This window comes from Oncorhynchus mykiss, chromosome 17 (genome assembly GCF_057628025.1).
Source record: "Oncorhynchus mykiss isolate SJ-2025 chromosome 17, ASM5762802v1, whole genome shotgun sequence".
In the NCBI taxonomy this organism is placed as follows: Eukaryota; Metazoa; Chordata; class Actinopteri; order Salmoniformes; family Salmonidae; genus Oncorhynchus; species Oncorhynchus mykiss.
In genome coordinates this window covers 31,118,873-31,133,920 of record NC_143038.1, presented here as the reverse complement: position 1 = coordinate 31,133,920, position 15,048 = coordinate 31,118,873, and the positions used below count along the sequence as shown (strand labels likewise).

Genomic DNA, 15,048 nt, shown 5'->3' with positions numbered 1-15,048 from the left:
GTTAATTCATGATGGCCCTGATGTCCACGGTGAAGGCAAAATCAGCCAACCATTCTTTATCTTGCAGTTGAGGGAAATCCACATATTTTCCTTTCATTTGCAAAAACTCAGCAATCTCTAAATTCAGGTCCCACAACCTTTTAAGCACCTTCCCCAAACTCAGCCATCTCACATTTGTGTGGTAGGGGAGATCTGCATGACCCGACTCTGTCTCTTCCAACAGTGTGACAAACTGCCTGTGGTTTAAAGATTTTGCTCTTATGAAGTTTACCACTATAGCGATGTATCCACAACATCGCTCATTTTCAGAACACATTTACACAGCACCTCCTGATAAATAATGCAATGCAGGAAGAAAATAATCTGATCTGGGTTCAGGTCAGCTACTTGTTCTTGTATCTTTATGAGGGCGTGTTTGTTAACAATAGCACTGAACATATAAAAAAAGAATGTCCAAGCGTCTTCGACAGAGGGGGATCAAGCTGATTCTATACCATTTTACAGAGGCTAGTTCATGAAGGAAGGCTTGCTCATTAAAGTTTTTTAGCAAGTGTCTATGACCAATTAGGACAGGTTGTTTCACTGAGCAGCCATTACAAACACAGGCTGTAAAACAGTGATCACTAAGGTCCTTACAGAAAACACCAGACTGACACCTATCAGGATTATTTGTAAGGATAAGGAGTCATACCTTGTGGGATTGGTAATAATCTGAGAAAGATTTAGGGAGCCCCATTGTTTTAGGACTTCGTCAGTGGGTTTAAGCATGTCCCAGTTTAGGTCACCTAGCAGGACAAAATCAGACTTAGTGTAAGGGGCCAGGAGAGAGCTTGGGGCAGGTAGGGTTTCGTCACCCGAGGGGCAAGGTCAGAATGGGACAGCGCCGGCTGTGATTTCAGGATGGCATCCCCCATGGCAATCAGGACACTGCCGCCAAAGACACCATCCACATTTCAAAATGTAGCGGTGGTAGCCTATTAAATCAAATCAAAGTTTATTTGTCACGTGCGCCGAATACAACAGGTGTAGACCTTACAGTGAAATGCTTACTTACAGGCTCTAACCAATAGTGCGAAAAAAAAGGTGTGTGTTTGTGTAGGTAAGTAAAGAAATAAAACAACAGTAAAAAGACAATTGAAAATAACAGTAGCAAGGCTATATACAGACACTGGTTAGTCAGGCTTATTGAGGTAGTATGTACATGTAGGTATGGTAAAGTGACTATGCATATATGATGAACAGAGAGTAGCAGTAACGTGTAAAAAAAGAAAAAAAAAAGGGGTTGGAGGGTGGTGGGACACAATGCAGATAGCCCGGTTAGCCAATGTGCGGGAGCACTGGTTGGTCTGGCCAATTGAGGTAGTATGTACATGAATGTATAGTTAAAGTGATTATGCATATTTGAGAAACAGAGAGTAGGAGCAGCGTAAAAGAGGGATTGGGGCGGGGGGCACAACGCAAATAGCCCGGGTAACCATTAGGTTACCTGTTCAGGAGTCTTTGCACGCCCAATTTTTCAGTTTTTGATTTGTTAAAAAAGTTTGAAATATCCAATAAATGTCGTTCCACTTCATGATTGTGTCCCACTTGTTGTTGATTCTTCACAAAAAAATACAGTTTTATATCTTTATGTTTGAAGCCTGAAATGTGGCAAAAGGTCGCAAAGTTCAAGGGGGCCGAATACTTTCGCAAGGCACTGTATCAAAACACAATAATGTTTTTGTAAAGACCCCTGCAACTAATATCAACACTTATTTACTTTTGGAGAAATTGTTTACCTTCTGTAAGTTTAAGGAATATTGTCTTGTAATTCCGTTACCAAAAACCCATATTTCTCTCATGAGTAGGGAGGATAATGAACATTTACAGAAGTAACAAGTAATGGTAGACCTACCAATTAGTTAGTAATTTTACATATAAACGCAACTTGCAACAATTTCAAATATTTTACTGAGTTGCAGGTCATATATGACCAACTCGCTCCATTCAGTCATATGTAGCAAAATTAGAAATGTTGTTTTTTACATGGATAAATCAGAGACTTGGAGCTAGAAAATGGTATAACATACACTACAGTTGAGGAACAATGGGAAAGTAATTCTGCTTTGAAAGTTGATAAACTTCTAACCTCACTTTTGAGAAAATGGCCCTTGAATATTTTGGAACAGCTACTGGAGAGCTCTTCTTTGTCTACACCATTCAGTATTGTTCACACCCTCTTAAGCTTTAGCCCCACCCAACTCTTTAACGATTAAACAACCAAAGATTTCAAGACTAAAGGCTGGTTTATACTATGGGTGTGTTCGTAAATTCAGCCTGGGGTGCCAGATCGTGCTCAGAGTGTGCTTTGTGCATTCGTAAACTCAGTGCATTGGCAGATTGTCAGTTGGTAAATTCAGAGTGTTTCTCTCTTGGAGCATTCAGAGCGCACACTGGACGCTCTAGCCGAGGAGTAGGGTTAATCTGAGCATTCTGACCTAACAACAGCAGCCAAGCTAACTGGTTAACATTGGTTAGCTTGCTAGCTACCTCCAGACACAAATGAGGGAACAGTTCACTCTGACCATTTACTTACCCTAGCAGAGATGGTTAGGCTGTTTTTATTTTATCCAGAGCGTTGGTGACTGCAACTGTGTTTCTGGCAACAATTTAATTACGCTATTTTGCCAGCGTTTACTGATAGCGGCCATATTCAACAGGTGTTGAGCGTTCATAAATTCGTCAGTTATTCTGCACTCTGGCACACTCGGACGAGTACTCTGAAATCGGAGTAGATAGCCAGAACAAATTTGCCAGCTATGTCTATCGACAGTTGTCGCAGTGACTTCATGAACATTCTATTGAAATGGTTACTTGCATAGTGGAGTCTTTTGTTTCGACATGTAGCTAGCTATCTAGCTAAACAATGAATCAAAATCCCAACTCATAACGCTACTACCCTGCATGAATCTGCAGGTAGCTACCCAACCGGGTTCAATGTTAGCTAGCTAGCTAAAATTAGGCTATAACTAGCAATACAAATACAAATTTTACTACACAGATCATACATGCAGCGTTAGCTAGTGAGCCAGCCAGGTAACGTTAGCTAGCTAGCTAACAGTACGCTTTAACTTGAAATGAAAACAACATTCTGACTAAATTGGAAACGTGTAATGTCTGAAAATGTAGCTAGCTAGACTATCTTACCTGTATACATGGATGGATGATTCTCACTCTCTGTCACGGATGCCATGGTTACCTTAGTTTGAAGATGTAATCCGGAGACAGGTGTTTTATACAACAGCCTTCTGTGCGTTCTCTTTTCGACTCCCTCTGCATATTTGCAATCAAACGGCAGAATTTTTTTCATCTCCTTAGCTATCATACATTAATTCCACCGTGCATTCCACTGATTTCAAAACTCGGTTCTCCAGAAAGTGGAGAGAAACACATTTGCAGTTCTGCTACGTGATACCTTTTAAAAAAGCTGCATTAGAAAGGATTAACTACACATACTAACCAGCTCATGTTATATGGCAGACCAATCTGAACTCATCTCTCAGCATGTCCAGCCCACCCATTATCTCAGCCAATCGTGGTTAGGCGGGAAGGTTCCTGACTTTTTCTGTGGCTAAACCAACTAGGCTCATAATTTAACAATTGTATTTGTATTTACAGATGGCATACAAGTTTGTTGTTAAGGTACATGAAAGTTCACGTTTTAGAATGCATTTCTGACAAAAAACGCATTTAGCTAAAAAAAAAAAAAAAGTTTAAGTTCAAATGGCTCTCCTGTAAAGTAGTGACGAGCGACATATGCCTAGTTTCCTGAAATGAGTCACATATGAGGAAATCCGTCAATTTAAATAAATAAATTAGGCCCTAATCACAGACATCTTGTCACAGTATTCAAAATTGCTATCGGTAAGGCAATTGTGTTCATTGTTCGTAGTTTACTGTTTGCCTGCCCATACCATAACCCCAATGCCACCATGGAGCACTCTGTTCACAACGTTGACATCAGCAAATCGCTCACCCACACGACCCCATACACATGGTCTGCAGTTGTGAGGCCGGTTGGATGTACTGCCAAATTCTCTAAAACGATGTTGGAGGCAGCTTATGGTAGAGAAATTAACATTAAATGATCTGGCTACAGCTCTGGTGGACTTTCCTGCAGTCAGCATCCCAATTGCATGCTCTCTCAAAACTTGAGACATTTGTTGCAATGTGTTGTGTGACAAAACTCTACATTTTAGAGTGGCCTTTTATTGTCCCCAGCACAAGGTGCACCTGTGTAATTATAATGTTGTTTAATCAGCTTCTTGATATGCCACACCTGTCAGGTGGATGGATTATCTTGGCAAAGGAGAAATGCTCACTAACAGGGATGTAACCAAATTTGAGAGAAATAAGCTTTTTGTGCATGTGGAAAATTTCTGTAATATTGTATTTCAGATCATGAAACGTGGGACCAACATTTTACATGTTGCGTTCATATTATTTGTTCCGTGTATGTTGTGCAGCTGAGAGCCGGTTGAACCAAATCACACAGTTGTGAAAGCTAAGGACACTGTGTCCTGTCGTGGTTGCCGTTCATATGTTCATGCTCTCCCCATTGAGTAGACTGTATCACAGTGACATCTAGATGGCTTCCAATATCACTTACTTGAATATATCCTACTTGAAAAATATTTCTGGGAGGGAAGAAATTTGTCCACGTTACTAGCTGCAGCCAGCGACGCTGTGAAACAGCTGCTGAGTGGGAGAAGCGCCTAGGTCAGCAGGCACCTCGATACAATACTGGCACACTGGTCATTCACATTGACTTTAGTGGCCCACAACATGGGTTATGTATAAAATGTGGGCCATCAATAAAAATATATTGTGCTGGTAATATGGGTCATTTATTTTGAACTTCTAGAAACAAGCCATTTTCTCTGTAGTAATGGTGAAAACATAATGATCACGAACAAATCTGGATTTAGTTTATTTTCTATGAAACTCAGAGGCTGCGGTATAGCAAGCCTATCATCACAACAATTATTATCTGGCTTATTTTGTTCTAGGTTGCACAGCAAGATATTTACGAGCAATTTAGAGCAGACTGAAATGGCTTGTGTCAATTTGAGCTAGCTACCTATCTAGCTAGCAAACAAAAGTCAACCAGCTAGCTAGCTACATTGCAAAGAATATATGCAGTCATTTAATATTGGCTAGCAATAAAGATACTTATAAACATGTCAAGGTACCTACCAGGCAGCTGCTGAAAATATTAGTTTGAGCTTGTGTGTCTCACCCGTGTCACACCCTTTAGCATGAGGTTGGTCCCTGAAATTGATCATTTGAATCTACAGTAGGCATAAGCTATTACTGTAAAGAAATACAGTATGTTAGAACGATTTTTACAGGAGGCTTCCAATTACAGTTAAACAGTATTTTTTCAGCATTTTACCCATAATGCTGTGTAATCTACAACTGTGCATTCTACAGTGTTTTACTGTTGAAGTTACAGAAAAATATTAGTGTGTGTTGTTGCAGGGGTCATAACATGTGTCATGACACTTCCCTGGGGGTAGGTTTATGACAGTCATAAATACCTCTCCCCTCCTTTTTCCCTCTCTCTACCCTACTGATGTGACTATTGAAAATCCCTTGGTTAACATAGAGATTCTGGGAACATCAGAAGTTGGGGGGAAATGAACCATATGTTGGTAATCCAACCAGTTGAACATATGCTTTGGTACTTAATGAATATGATGTCAGTTCGGGTTGTCATCTCAGACATTCTCATCAATGATAGGATGACATAAACGGTACAGTGGAAAGTCTACACATTACAGTTATCAGATTCACATGGAATTGTTGTGCAACTTAAATGCTTGAATATGAAATTATTTGTGAGAGGATGAAATGTGATTTTAGCTTCTAAAATGTGAGAATTGGGTTTTCATGAGTGAATTAGGCCTGACTCAGTGGCCCGCCCACGTGAAGAGACATTGGTTATAAACTATGAAACAAGCCCTCCTTTCCCTTCCTATATAAAGCCTTGACGACAATATAACTTTCTGTTCCGGGTACATTAGGATGACGATCCGATGTCAGAAGGGTTCAGATAATAACTACAGAATGAAGCCAACCTCAGTGTGAGCTTTGGTTGCGAATGGTATGAACTTTGAACTCTTATTCGCTACAGAAGTGATACCTCCTAGCCGTTGAGTTAGCAGCAGCCGCTGTAAACGTGGGCTAGGAGAGGACAGACAGAGTATCCCGTCTACCACACAACGACGTTACTACAACGTATCCAATGTTCCATCAGAGACATTCTTCCGAGGACAGAAAGATCTCTGTTGGCCAACACGACCAGCATGTACAACCAACCTACTGAAGCGCAGCTCAGAGTAAATATTTATTGCATTTTCCTTTTCCAAATGGGCGGTAATTTAGAATGCATAAGATTCTGTATTTACAATAGAGTAGCTGCCTACGGCCCGATAGAGACATCGCTTCTCCCTTTGTTCTTCAGTTCTTCTTCCCGCTCTTTCACTCAAACCCAAACCCCTTTTCTTTGGGTAACCAGCTGTCATATCTGTTCCGTCCGCTAGGGACGTTTTCCTTTATGACATCATTTATAATCAATGTATGGTTCATTCTGTGTATATGTAATTCTGTGTGATTAGTTAGGTATTTAGTAAATAAATAATTAAACCCAATTTTCTATTGCTGATTCAACTTGTTAGCCAGGGTTCATGAAGATAACCAAGAATTTACAACTTTCAGATGAGACTGAAATAGGGTGACGATTGATATTGACTGCTATTGATGTAAAATATTACTAGGTTTTTTTGGAAGATAACTGCTCTATAAATATTATTTTGTGGTGCCCCGACTTTCTAGTTAATTACATTTACATGATCAGGTAATGTTAATTACAGAGAAAGGATTTAATTACATTTACATGATCAGGTAATGTTAATTACAGAGAAAGGATTTTATAGAATAGCATGTCATATCACTTCATCCGGCATAGCCAAAGACATGACACGTGTTACTATTACTGAGTCAGCTAACACTTTGCTATCATTAAGAAGGCCTTGCAGTACCACAGAATTAGTAAGAAGGCGAGGAGGTAGCCCAATCCATCAGCTCTGTTTTAACCCTCTAGAGTCTAAGCCCTGTCTAAACTGGGGAAGATTCTAAAATAACATATTGAATTGTTTTAAGATGGTCATACCAAGGATTATTTAGCTATTTGATTTTGAATTTAAAAAAATATATATAGTGCCTTGCGAAAGTATTCGGCCCCCTTGAACTTTGCGACCTTTTGCCACATTTCAGGCTTCAAACATAAAGATATAAAACTGTATTTTTTTGTGAAGAGTCAACAACAAGTGGGACACAATCATGAAGTGGAACGACATTTATTGGATATTTCAAACTTTTTTAACAAATCAAAAACTGAAAAATTGGGCGTGCAAAATTATTCAGCCCCCTTAAGTTAATACTTTGTAGCGCCACCTTTTGCTGCGATTACAGCTGTAAGTCGCTTGGGGTATGTCTCTATCAGTTTTGCACATCGAGAGACTGACATTTTTTCCCATTCCTCCTTGCAAAACAGCTCGAGCTCAGTGAGGTTGGATGGAGAGCATTTGTGAACAGCAGTTTTCAGTTCTTTCCATAGATTCTCGATTGGATTCAGGTCTGGACTTTGACTTGGCCATTCTAACACCTGGATATGTTTATTATTGAACCATTTCATTGTAGATTTTGCTTTATGTTTTGGATCATTGTCTTGTTGGAAGACAAATCTCCGTCCCAGTCTCAGGTCTTTTGCAGACTCCATCAGGTTTTCTTCCAGAATGGTCCTGTATTTGGCATTTTTTGGTATTTGGTATTTTTTTTACGATATTTTGGAGGTGATTTAGTTTTCAAATAACCAAAAGTGAGCGAGAAAAAGGCCATTCTTGAATGGGGTGAGACATTCTTACTAATTTGTAAATAAAGCCACTTTGTTATTTAGAATGATGTATTTCTGTTTTTAGAGGGAGAGAAACCATAAGCCCACCGTCGCCTCATGGGTCTCCCAGTCACGGCCGGCACGGGTATCGAACCAACATCGCAGTTTGCACTCCGATGCAGTGTCTTAGACCACTGCAGCACTCTGGTGGCCCATCCACAAAGTTTTTAATGCTGATCAATTGCCTTGCACAAAGTATAAAAATACAGAGAGGTGTTGGCAAGAGTCTATTGTCCTGCTAATAGACCATAACGGGCTATTATAATACATGGTGTCCAGGTCAGGATAACCAAAACATTTATTTTTTAAAGGACGTCAGAAAGAATGTTGGTACTTATTTATTTTGATCCAAAGCCACTCAGCTTTATGTAGGTGCCGAGGCTATATGACTGCGCCATCAACTTGATTATTTAGTAGACATCCCTTGCCAATATTCGGTAAACATATATATCTTAAGAATATCATGGAATATAACTGAATATTTTAGTTTCTCTTAGAATAAAAACCTTAGTGTAACAAGAGTTTTAGTAAGTAAAACTGATGAGTAGAAACCAAAAAATAAGTGTATTTTTCAGGGTGTGCGCGTGCAGGACAGAGGATTAGCAATTCCTACACTATTGTTCAAAATTCAGTCACCTTCATCCTCATCATTCACTTGATTGAAATTCAATTTTGAATTTGTGCACTACTATCAGTTTCTCTTTGGTTTATGTCGCCCATTCATTGTCAGTTAGAGACACATTAGCTCCCTGGGACCCAAAAGCATAATAGGAGCTCAAACTCCTGCTTGCGCTGGTCTGGAGCAATGAAGCAGAGACGCCGGGTAGCGTACTAAACCACAACAAAAAAAGTCCCGCAGCATAATCTCAAAACCTTTAGTTGAGCAACCACTGTAAGTGTGTGTTTGTGTGTGTGAGGTGTCTGTGTGAAAAGTATATGAAAAATCTTAAATTCTGCAATGGGCCTTCTTGTTTTTGTCTCCAGACTATTCTAACAGGGTCATCTTGGGCCATTTTCAGTATTTGTGTCTATCACATAAAAATAGTGAACAGCTCGGAGATTTTGTTGTGTGGGTTGAAATGTTGTCCTTTTGTTTTTATGTCAACATTTTGACCATAGCCACCATAGGTGACACACAGTGAGGTTCAAAATGATTTAAACAGTGACACATTTCCCAAGACATGCTAACCTCCCACTATTACCAATAACGAGATGTTAGCATTTTTTGGGAGGTACAGTATGATAGTTATGCCTCTAACTTTCTCACACATGATTATTCATGATTCATTCATGATTATCCATAGTCATGGTAGCATCCTTTTTTTCTCCCCAATTTCAATCTTGTCTCATCGCTGCAACTCCCCAACGGCCTTTGGAGGCGAAGGTTGAGTCATGCGTCCTCCAAAACTTGACCCGCCAAACGGTGCTTCTTAACACCCGCCCGCTTAACCCGGAAGCCAAACCCGGAAGCCAGCCGCACCAATGTGTCGGAGAAAACACCGTTCACCAGACGACCCGAGGTCAGCCTGCAGTCACTCACGTTCAGCCTGCAGGCACCCGGCCCGCCACAGGGAGTCACTAGAGCGCAATGAGCCCCCGGCCAAACCCTCCCCTAGCCTGGACAACGCTGGGCCAATTGTGCGCCGCTCTGTGGGACTTCCAATCACGGCCAGTTCTGATACAGCCCGGGATCGAACCTGGGTCTGTAGTGACGCCTCTAGCACTGCGATGCAGTGCCTTAGACCGCTGCATCACTCGGGAGGCCCCAAATATTAAACTTTTGACTAATGTACATGTAAGTGAATTATTGGTTCCCTAAAATGGGTTCTATGAACAAGGAGTTCTGGAGTAAAGCCAAAACCACAACAAATGTGTCACAATACTTTTGGACCTCATTGTGTAACTAACTAATATAACTCACTATTTCTGACATAATCTAATGAGTCCATGTTTAGTATAGCTAGAGTACAAACATAGATATTGATCAATAGAAAATACCCGCTGTCACGATGATAAATTCCCTGTGTCTAGCTTTTGATCTGCCAAATCAAGCTGTCAACTTTTGGTCCAAACAGGACACGGCTGTTTGCCTATCAATGTCCCCAGACCCTAATAGAATGTGTGCAATGGTACAGGGGCTGTGCTAGTGATGATGATTAATTGTACCTGTAACATTCCATTGGTTCCATTATATCGGGCAAGCTACAGTGCCTTGCGAAAGTATTCGGCCCCCTTGAACTTTGCGAACTTTTGCCACATTTCAGGCTTCAAACATAAAGATATAAAACTGTATTTTTTTGTGAAGAATCAACAACAAGTGGGACACAATCATGAAGTGGAACGACATTTATTGGATATTTCAAACTTTTTTAACAATTCAAAAACTGAAAAATTGGGCGTGCAAAATGATTCAGCCCCTTTACTTTCAGTGCAGCAAACTCTCTCCAGAAGTTCAGTGAGGATCTCTGAATGATCCAATGTTGACCTAAATGACTAATGATGATAAATACAATCCACCTGTGTGTAATCAAGTCTCCGTATAAATGCACCTGCACTGTGATAGTCTCAGAGGTCCGTTAAAAGCTCAGAGAGCATCATGAAGAACAAGGAACACACCAGGCAGGTCCGAGATACTGTTGTGAAGAAGTTTAAAGCCGGATTTGGATACAAAAAGATTTCCCAAGCTTTAAACATCCCAAGGAGCACTGTGCAAGCGATAATATTGAAATGGAAGGAGTATCAGACCACTGCAAATCTACCAAGACCTGGCCGTCCCTCTAAACTTTCAGCTCATACAAGGAGAAGACTGATCAAAGATGCAGCCAAGAGGCCCATGATCACTCTGGATGAACTGCAGAGATCTACAGCTGAGGTAGGAGACTCTGTCCATAGGACAACAATCAGTCGTATATTGCACAAATCTGGCCTTTATGGAAGAGCAATTTCTTAAAGATATCCATAAAAAGTGTTGTTTAACCTTTCTGATCTCCCCATCCCGGATCCGGGTTCGTGAATACAGACTCAAGCTCATTACCATAACGCAACGTTAACTATTCATGAAAATCGCAAATGAAATGAAATAAATATGCTAGCTCTCAAGCTTAGCCTTTTGTTAACAACACTGTCATCTCAGATTTTCAAAATATGCTTCTCAACCATTGCAAAACAAGCATTTGTGTAACAGTATTGATGGCTAACGTAGCATTAGCATTCAGCTGGCAACATTTACACAAAAAAACAGAAAAGCATTCAAAAAAATCATTTACCTTTGAAGAACTTCAGATGTTTTCAATGAGGAGACTCTCAGATAGCAAATGTTCAGTTTTTCCTGAAAGATTATTTGTTTAGGACAAATCGCTCCGTTTTCTGCGTCACGTTTAGCTATGAAAAAACCCCTGTATCCAGGATTGTGTAAATCTATCAGCAAGCTCATTAGCATAACACAACGTTAACTATTTATGAAAATCGCAAATGAAATGAAATAAATATGCCATCTCTCAAGCTTAGCCTTTTGTAAACAACACTGTCATCTCAGATTTTCAAAATATGCTTCTCAACCATAGGAAAACAATAATTTGTGTAAAAGTAGCTAGCTGGAGTTAGCATTTCGCGTTAGCATTTAGCGTTAGCATTAGCGTTAGCATCCAGCACGCAACATTAACAAAAACATAAAAGCCTTCAAATAAAATCATTTACCTTTGAAGAACTTCTGATGTTTTCAATGAGGATACTCTCAGTTAGATAGCAGATGCTCAGTTTTTCCAAAAAGATTCCTTGTGTATTAGAAAGAGCTCCGTTTTATACATCACATTTGGCTACCAAAAAAAATCCATAAATTCAGTCCTCAAAACGCAAACTTTTTTCCAAATTAACTCCATAATATCGACTGAAAACATGGCAAACGTTGTTTAGAATCAATCATCAAGGTGTTTTTCACATATCTCTTCATTGATACATCGTTCTTGGACACATGCTTTCTCCCCTGAATCAAATGGTAAAGTAGAAGCAGCTGGCAATTGCGCACCGAATTCGACGCAGGACACCAGGCGGACACTTGGAAAATGTAGTCTCTTATGGTCAATCTTCCAATGATATGCCTACAAATACGTCACAATGCTGCTAAGACCTTGGGCGAACGACAGAAAGTGTAGGCTCATTCGTTGCGCAATCACAGCCATATAAGGAGAGAATGGAAAACAGAGCTTCAGAAATTCTGCTAATTCCTGGGTGATGCATCATCTTGGTTTCGCCTGTAGAATGAGTTCTGGGGCACTTACAGACAAAATCTTTACAGATTCTGAAACTTCAGAGTGTTTTCTTTCCAAAACTGTCAAGAATATGCATAGTCGAGCATCTTTTCGTGACAAAATATCGCGCTTAAAACGGGAACGTTTTTTATCCAAAAATGAAATAGCGCCCCTAGAGCTCTAACAGGTTAAAGTTTGCCACAAGCCACCCTGGAGACACACCAAACATGTGGAAGAAGGTGCTCTGGTCAGATGAAACTTTTTGGCAACAATGCAAAACGTTATGTTTGGCGTAAAAGCAACACAGCTCATCACCCTGAACACAGCTCATCACCCTGAACACACCATCCCCACTGTCAAACATGGTGGTGGCAGCATCATGGTTTGGGCCTGCTTTTCTTCAGCAGGGACAGGGAAGATGGTTAAAATTGATGGGAAGATGGATGGAGCCAAATACAGGACCATTCTGGAAGAAAACCTGATGGAGTCTGCAAAAGACCTGAGACTGGGACAGAGATTTGTCTTCCAACAAGACAATGATCCAAAACATAAAGCAAAATCTACAATGGAATGGTTCAAAAATAAACATATCCAGGTGTTAGAATGGCCAAGTCAAAGTCCAGACCTGAATCCAATCGAGAATCTGTGGAAAGAACTGAAAACTGCTGTTCACAAATGCTCTCCATCCAACCTCACTGAGCTCGAGCTGTTTTGCAAGGAGGAATGGGAAAAAATTTCAGTCTCTCGATGTGCAAAACTGATAGACATACCCCAAGCGCGACTTACAGCTGTAATCGCAGCAAAAGGTGGCGCTACAAATTATTAACTTAAGGGGGCTGAATAATTTTGCACGCCCAATTTTTCAGTTTTTGATTTGTTAAAAAAGTTTTAAATATCCAATAAATGTCGTTCCACTTCATGATTGTGTCCCACTTGTTGTTGATTCTTCACAAAAAAATACAGTTTTATATCTTTATGTTTGAAGCCTGAAATGTGGCAAAAGGTCGCAAAGTTCAAGGGGGCCGAATACTTTCGCAAGGCACTGTAAATCAGGAGCATCTCATGTATTTCAAAGTATATATATTTGACCCAGGTCTATTTGGATTAATCTGACCAATACGGTGTCCATTTTAGGACAGACTCTGAGGATTGATTGTTGACGAACTGTGTGTTTCTGTTCTTTTCTTCTCTCTCAGGTGGCATCCCCTTTGTACTGACCGGAGAGCTGTTTGAGCAGTCGTACCGACCCGCAGCCTTCATGATCGCAGGGATCGTCAACTGGGTCGCCAACTTCGCAGTCGGACTTTTGTTCCCGTTCATGCAAGTGAGTGTGTGTGTGTGATTGGCTGTGTGTGCATATCTTCAAATGTGTGGCTATGCGCTTACCAGCAGTATCAGAATGTGCCCATGCTGTGTGTGTTCCAATAAAATAGTATAATGGTGTCAGAAAGAATAGACTATTAGATTCTTACGTTGGAACATTTCCTGAAATTGCAGGGCACTGTTTTATTTCATACACAGCTCCCATAGCCCCAGGCAGCGCAGCAACAATGTCTCTTCTATTCTGTTCTCCTTCTACTCCCAGAAACATTCACTGCAGTTCTTCTTTTACTCTTCTGTCTGCTCTCTTTCTCTCTCTCTCTCTCTCTGTGTCTCTTTTGTTGATATGCTGGCGCAGAGTACAGTCAATCAAATTAAATTAAATGTACAGTTGAAGTCGGAAGTTTACATACACCTTAGCCAAGTACATTTAAACTCAGTTTTTCACAATTCCTGACATTTAATCCAAGTAAAAAATTCCCTGTCTTAGGATCAGTTAGGATCACCACTTCATTTTAAGAATGTGAAATGTCAGAATAATACTAGAGAGGATGATTTCTTTCAGTTTTATTTCTTTCATCGCATTCCCAGTGGGTAACAAGTTTACATACACTCAATTAGTATTTGGTAGCATTGCCTTTAAATTGTTTAACTTGGGTCAAACATTTTGGGCAGCCTTCCACAAGCTTCCCACAATAAATTGGGTGAATTTTAGCCCATTCCTCCTGACAGAGCTGGTGTAACTGAGTCAGGTTTGTAGGCCTCCTTGCTCACACACGCTTTTTCAGTTCTGCCCACAAATGGGATTGAGGTCAGGGCTTTGTGATGGCCACTCCAATACCTTGACTTTGTTGTCCTTGTTGTCCATAGGCCATTTTCACACAACTTTGGAAGTATGCTTGGGGTCATTGTCCATTTGGAAGGTCATTGTCCATTTGGAATTTGCGACCAAGCTTTAACTTCCAGGCTGATGTCTTTAGATGTTGCTTCAATATATCAACATAATTGTTCCTCCTCATGATGCCATGAGGAAGGACAGCAGCAAAGTACCCCCACAACATGATGCTGCCATCCCCGTGCTTCACGGTTGGGATGGTGTTCTTCGGCTTGCAAGCCACCCCCTTTTTCCTCCAAACATAACTATGGTCATTTTGGCAATACAGTTCTATTTTTGTTTCATCAGACCAGAGGACGTTTCTCCAAAAAGTATGATCTTTGTCCCCATGTGCAGTTGCAAACCATAGTCTGGCTTTTTTATGGCGGTTTTGGAGCAATGGCTTCTTCCTTGCTGAGCGGCCTTTCAGGTTATGTCGATATAGGACTCGTTTTACTGTGGATATAAATACTTTTGTACCTGTTTCCTCCAGCCTCTTCACAAGGTCCTTTGCTGTTGTTCTGGGATTGATTTACACTTTTCGTACCAAAGTACGTTCATCTCTAGGCGACAGACCTTGTCTCCTTCCTGAGCGGTGTGACAGCTGCGTG

General features: G+C 40.5%; 1 protein-coding gene across 2 annotated transcripts in view; it reads left to right on the top strand.

Annotated features, from left to right (window-relative positions):
* slc2a9l2 (solute carrier family 2 member 9, like 2) overlaps positions 1-15,048 on the top strand; it is a 237,020-nt gene that overhangs the window by 190,576 nt on the left and 31,396 nt on the right. For both annotated transcript variants that reach the window (XM_021568636.3, XM_090205198.1), the window contains one exon: positions 13,440-13,567. In XM_021568636.3, coding sequence (XP_021424311.2) covers positions 13,440-13,567 — 128 coding nt within the window. The remainder of the gene's footprint in view (positions 1-13,439; positions 13,568-15,048) is intronic.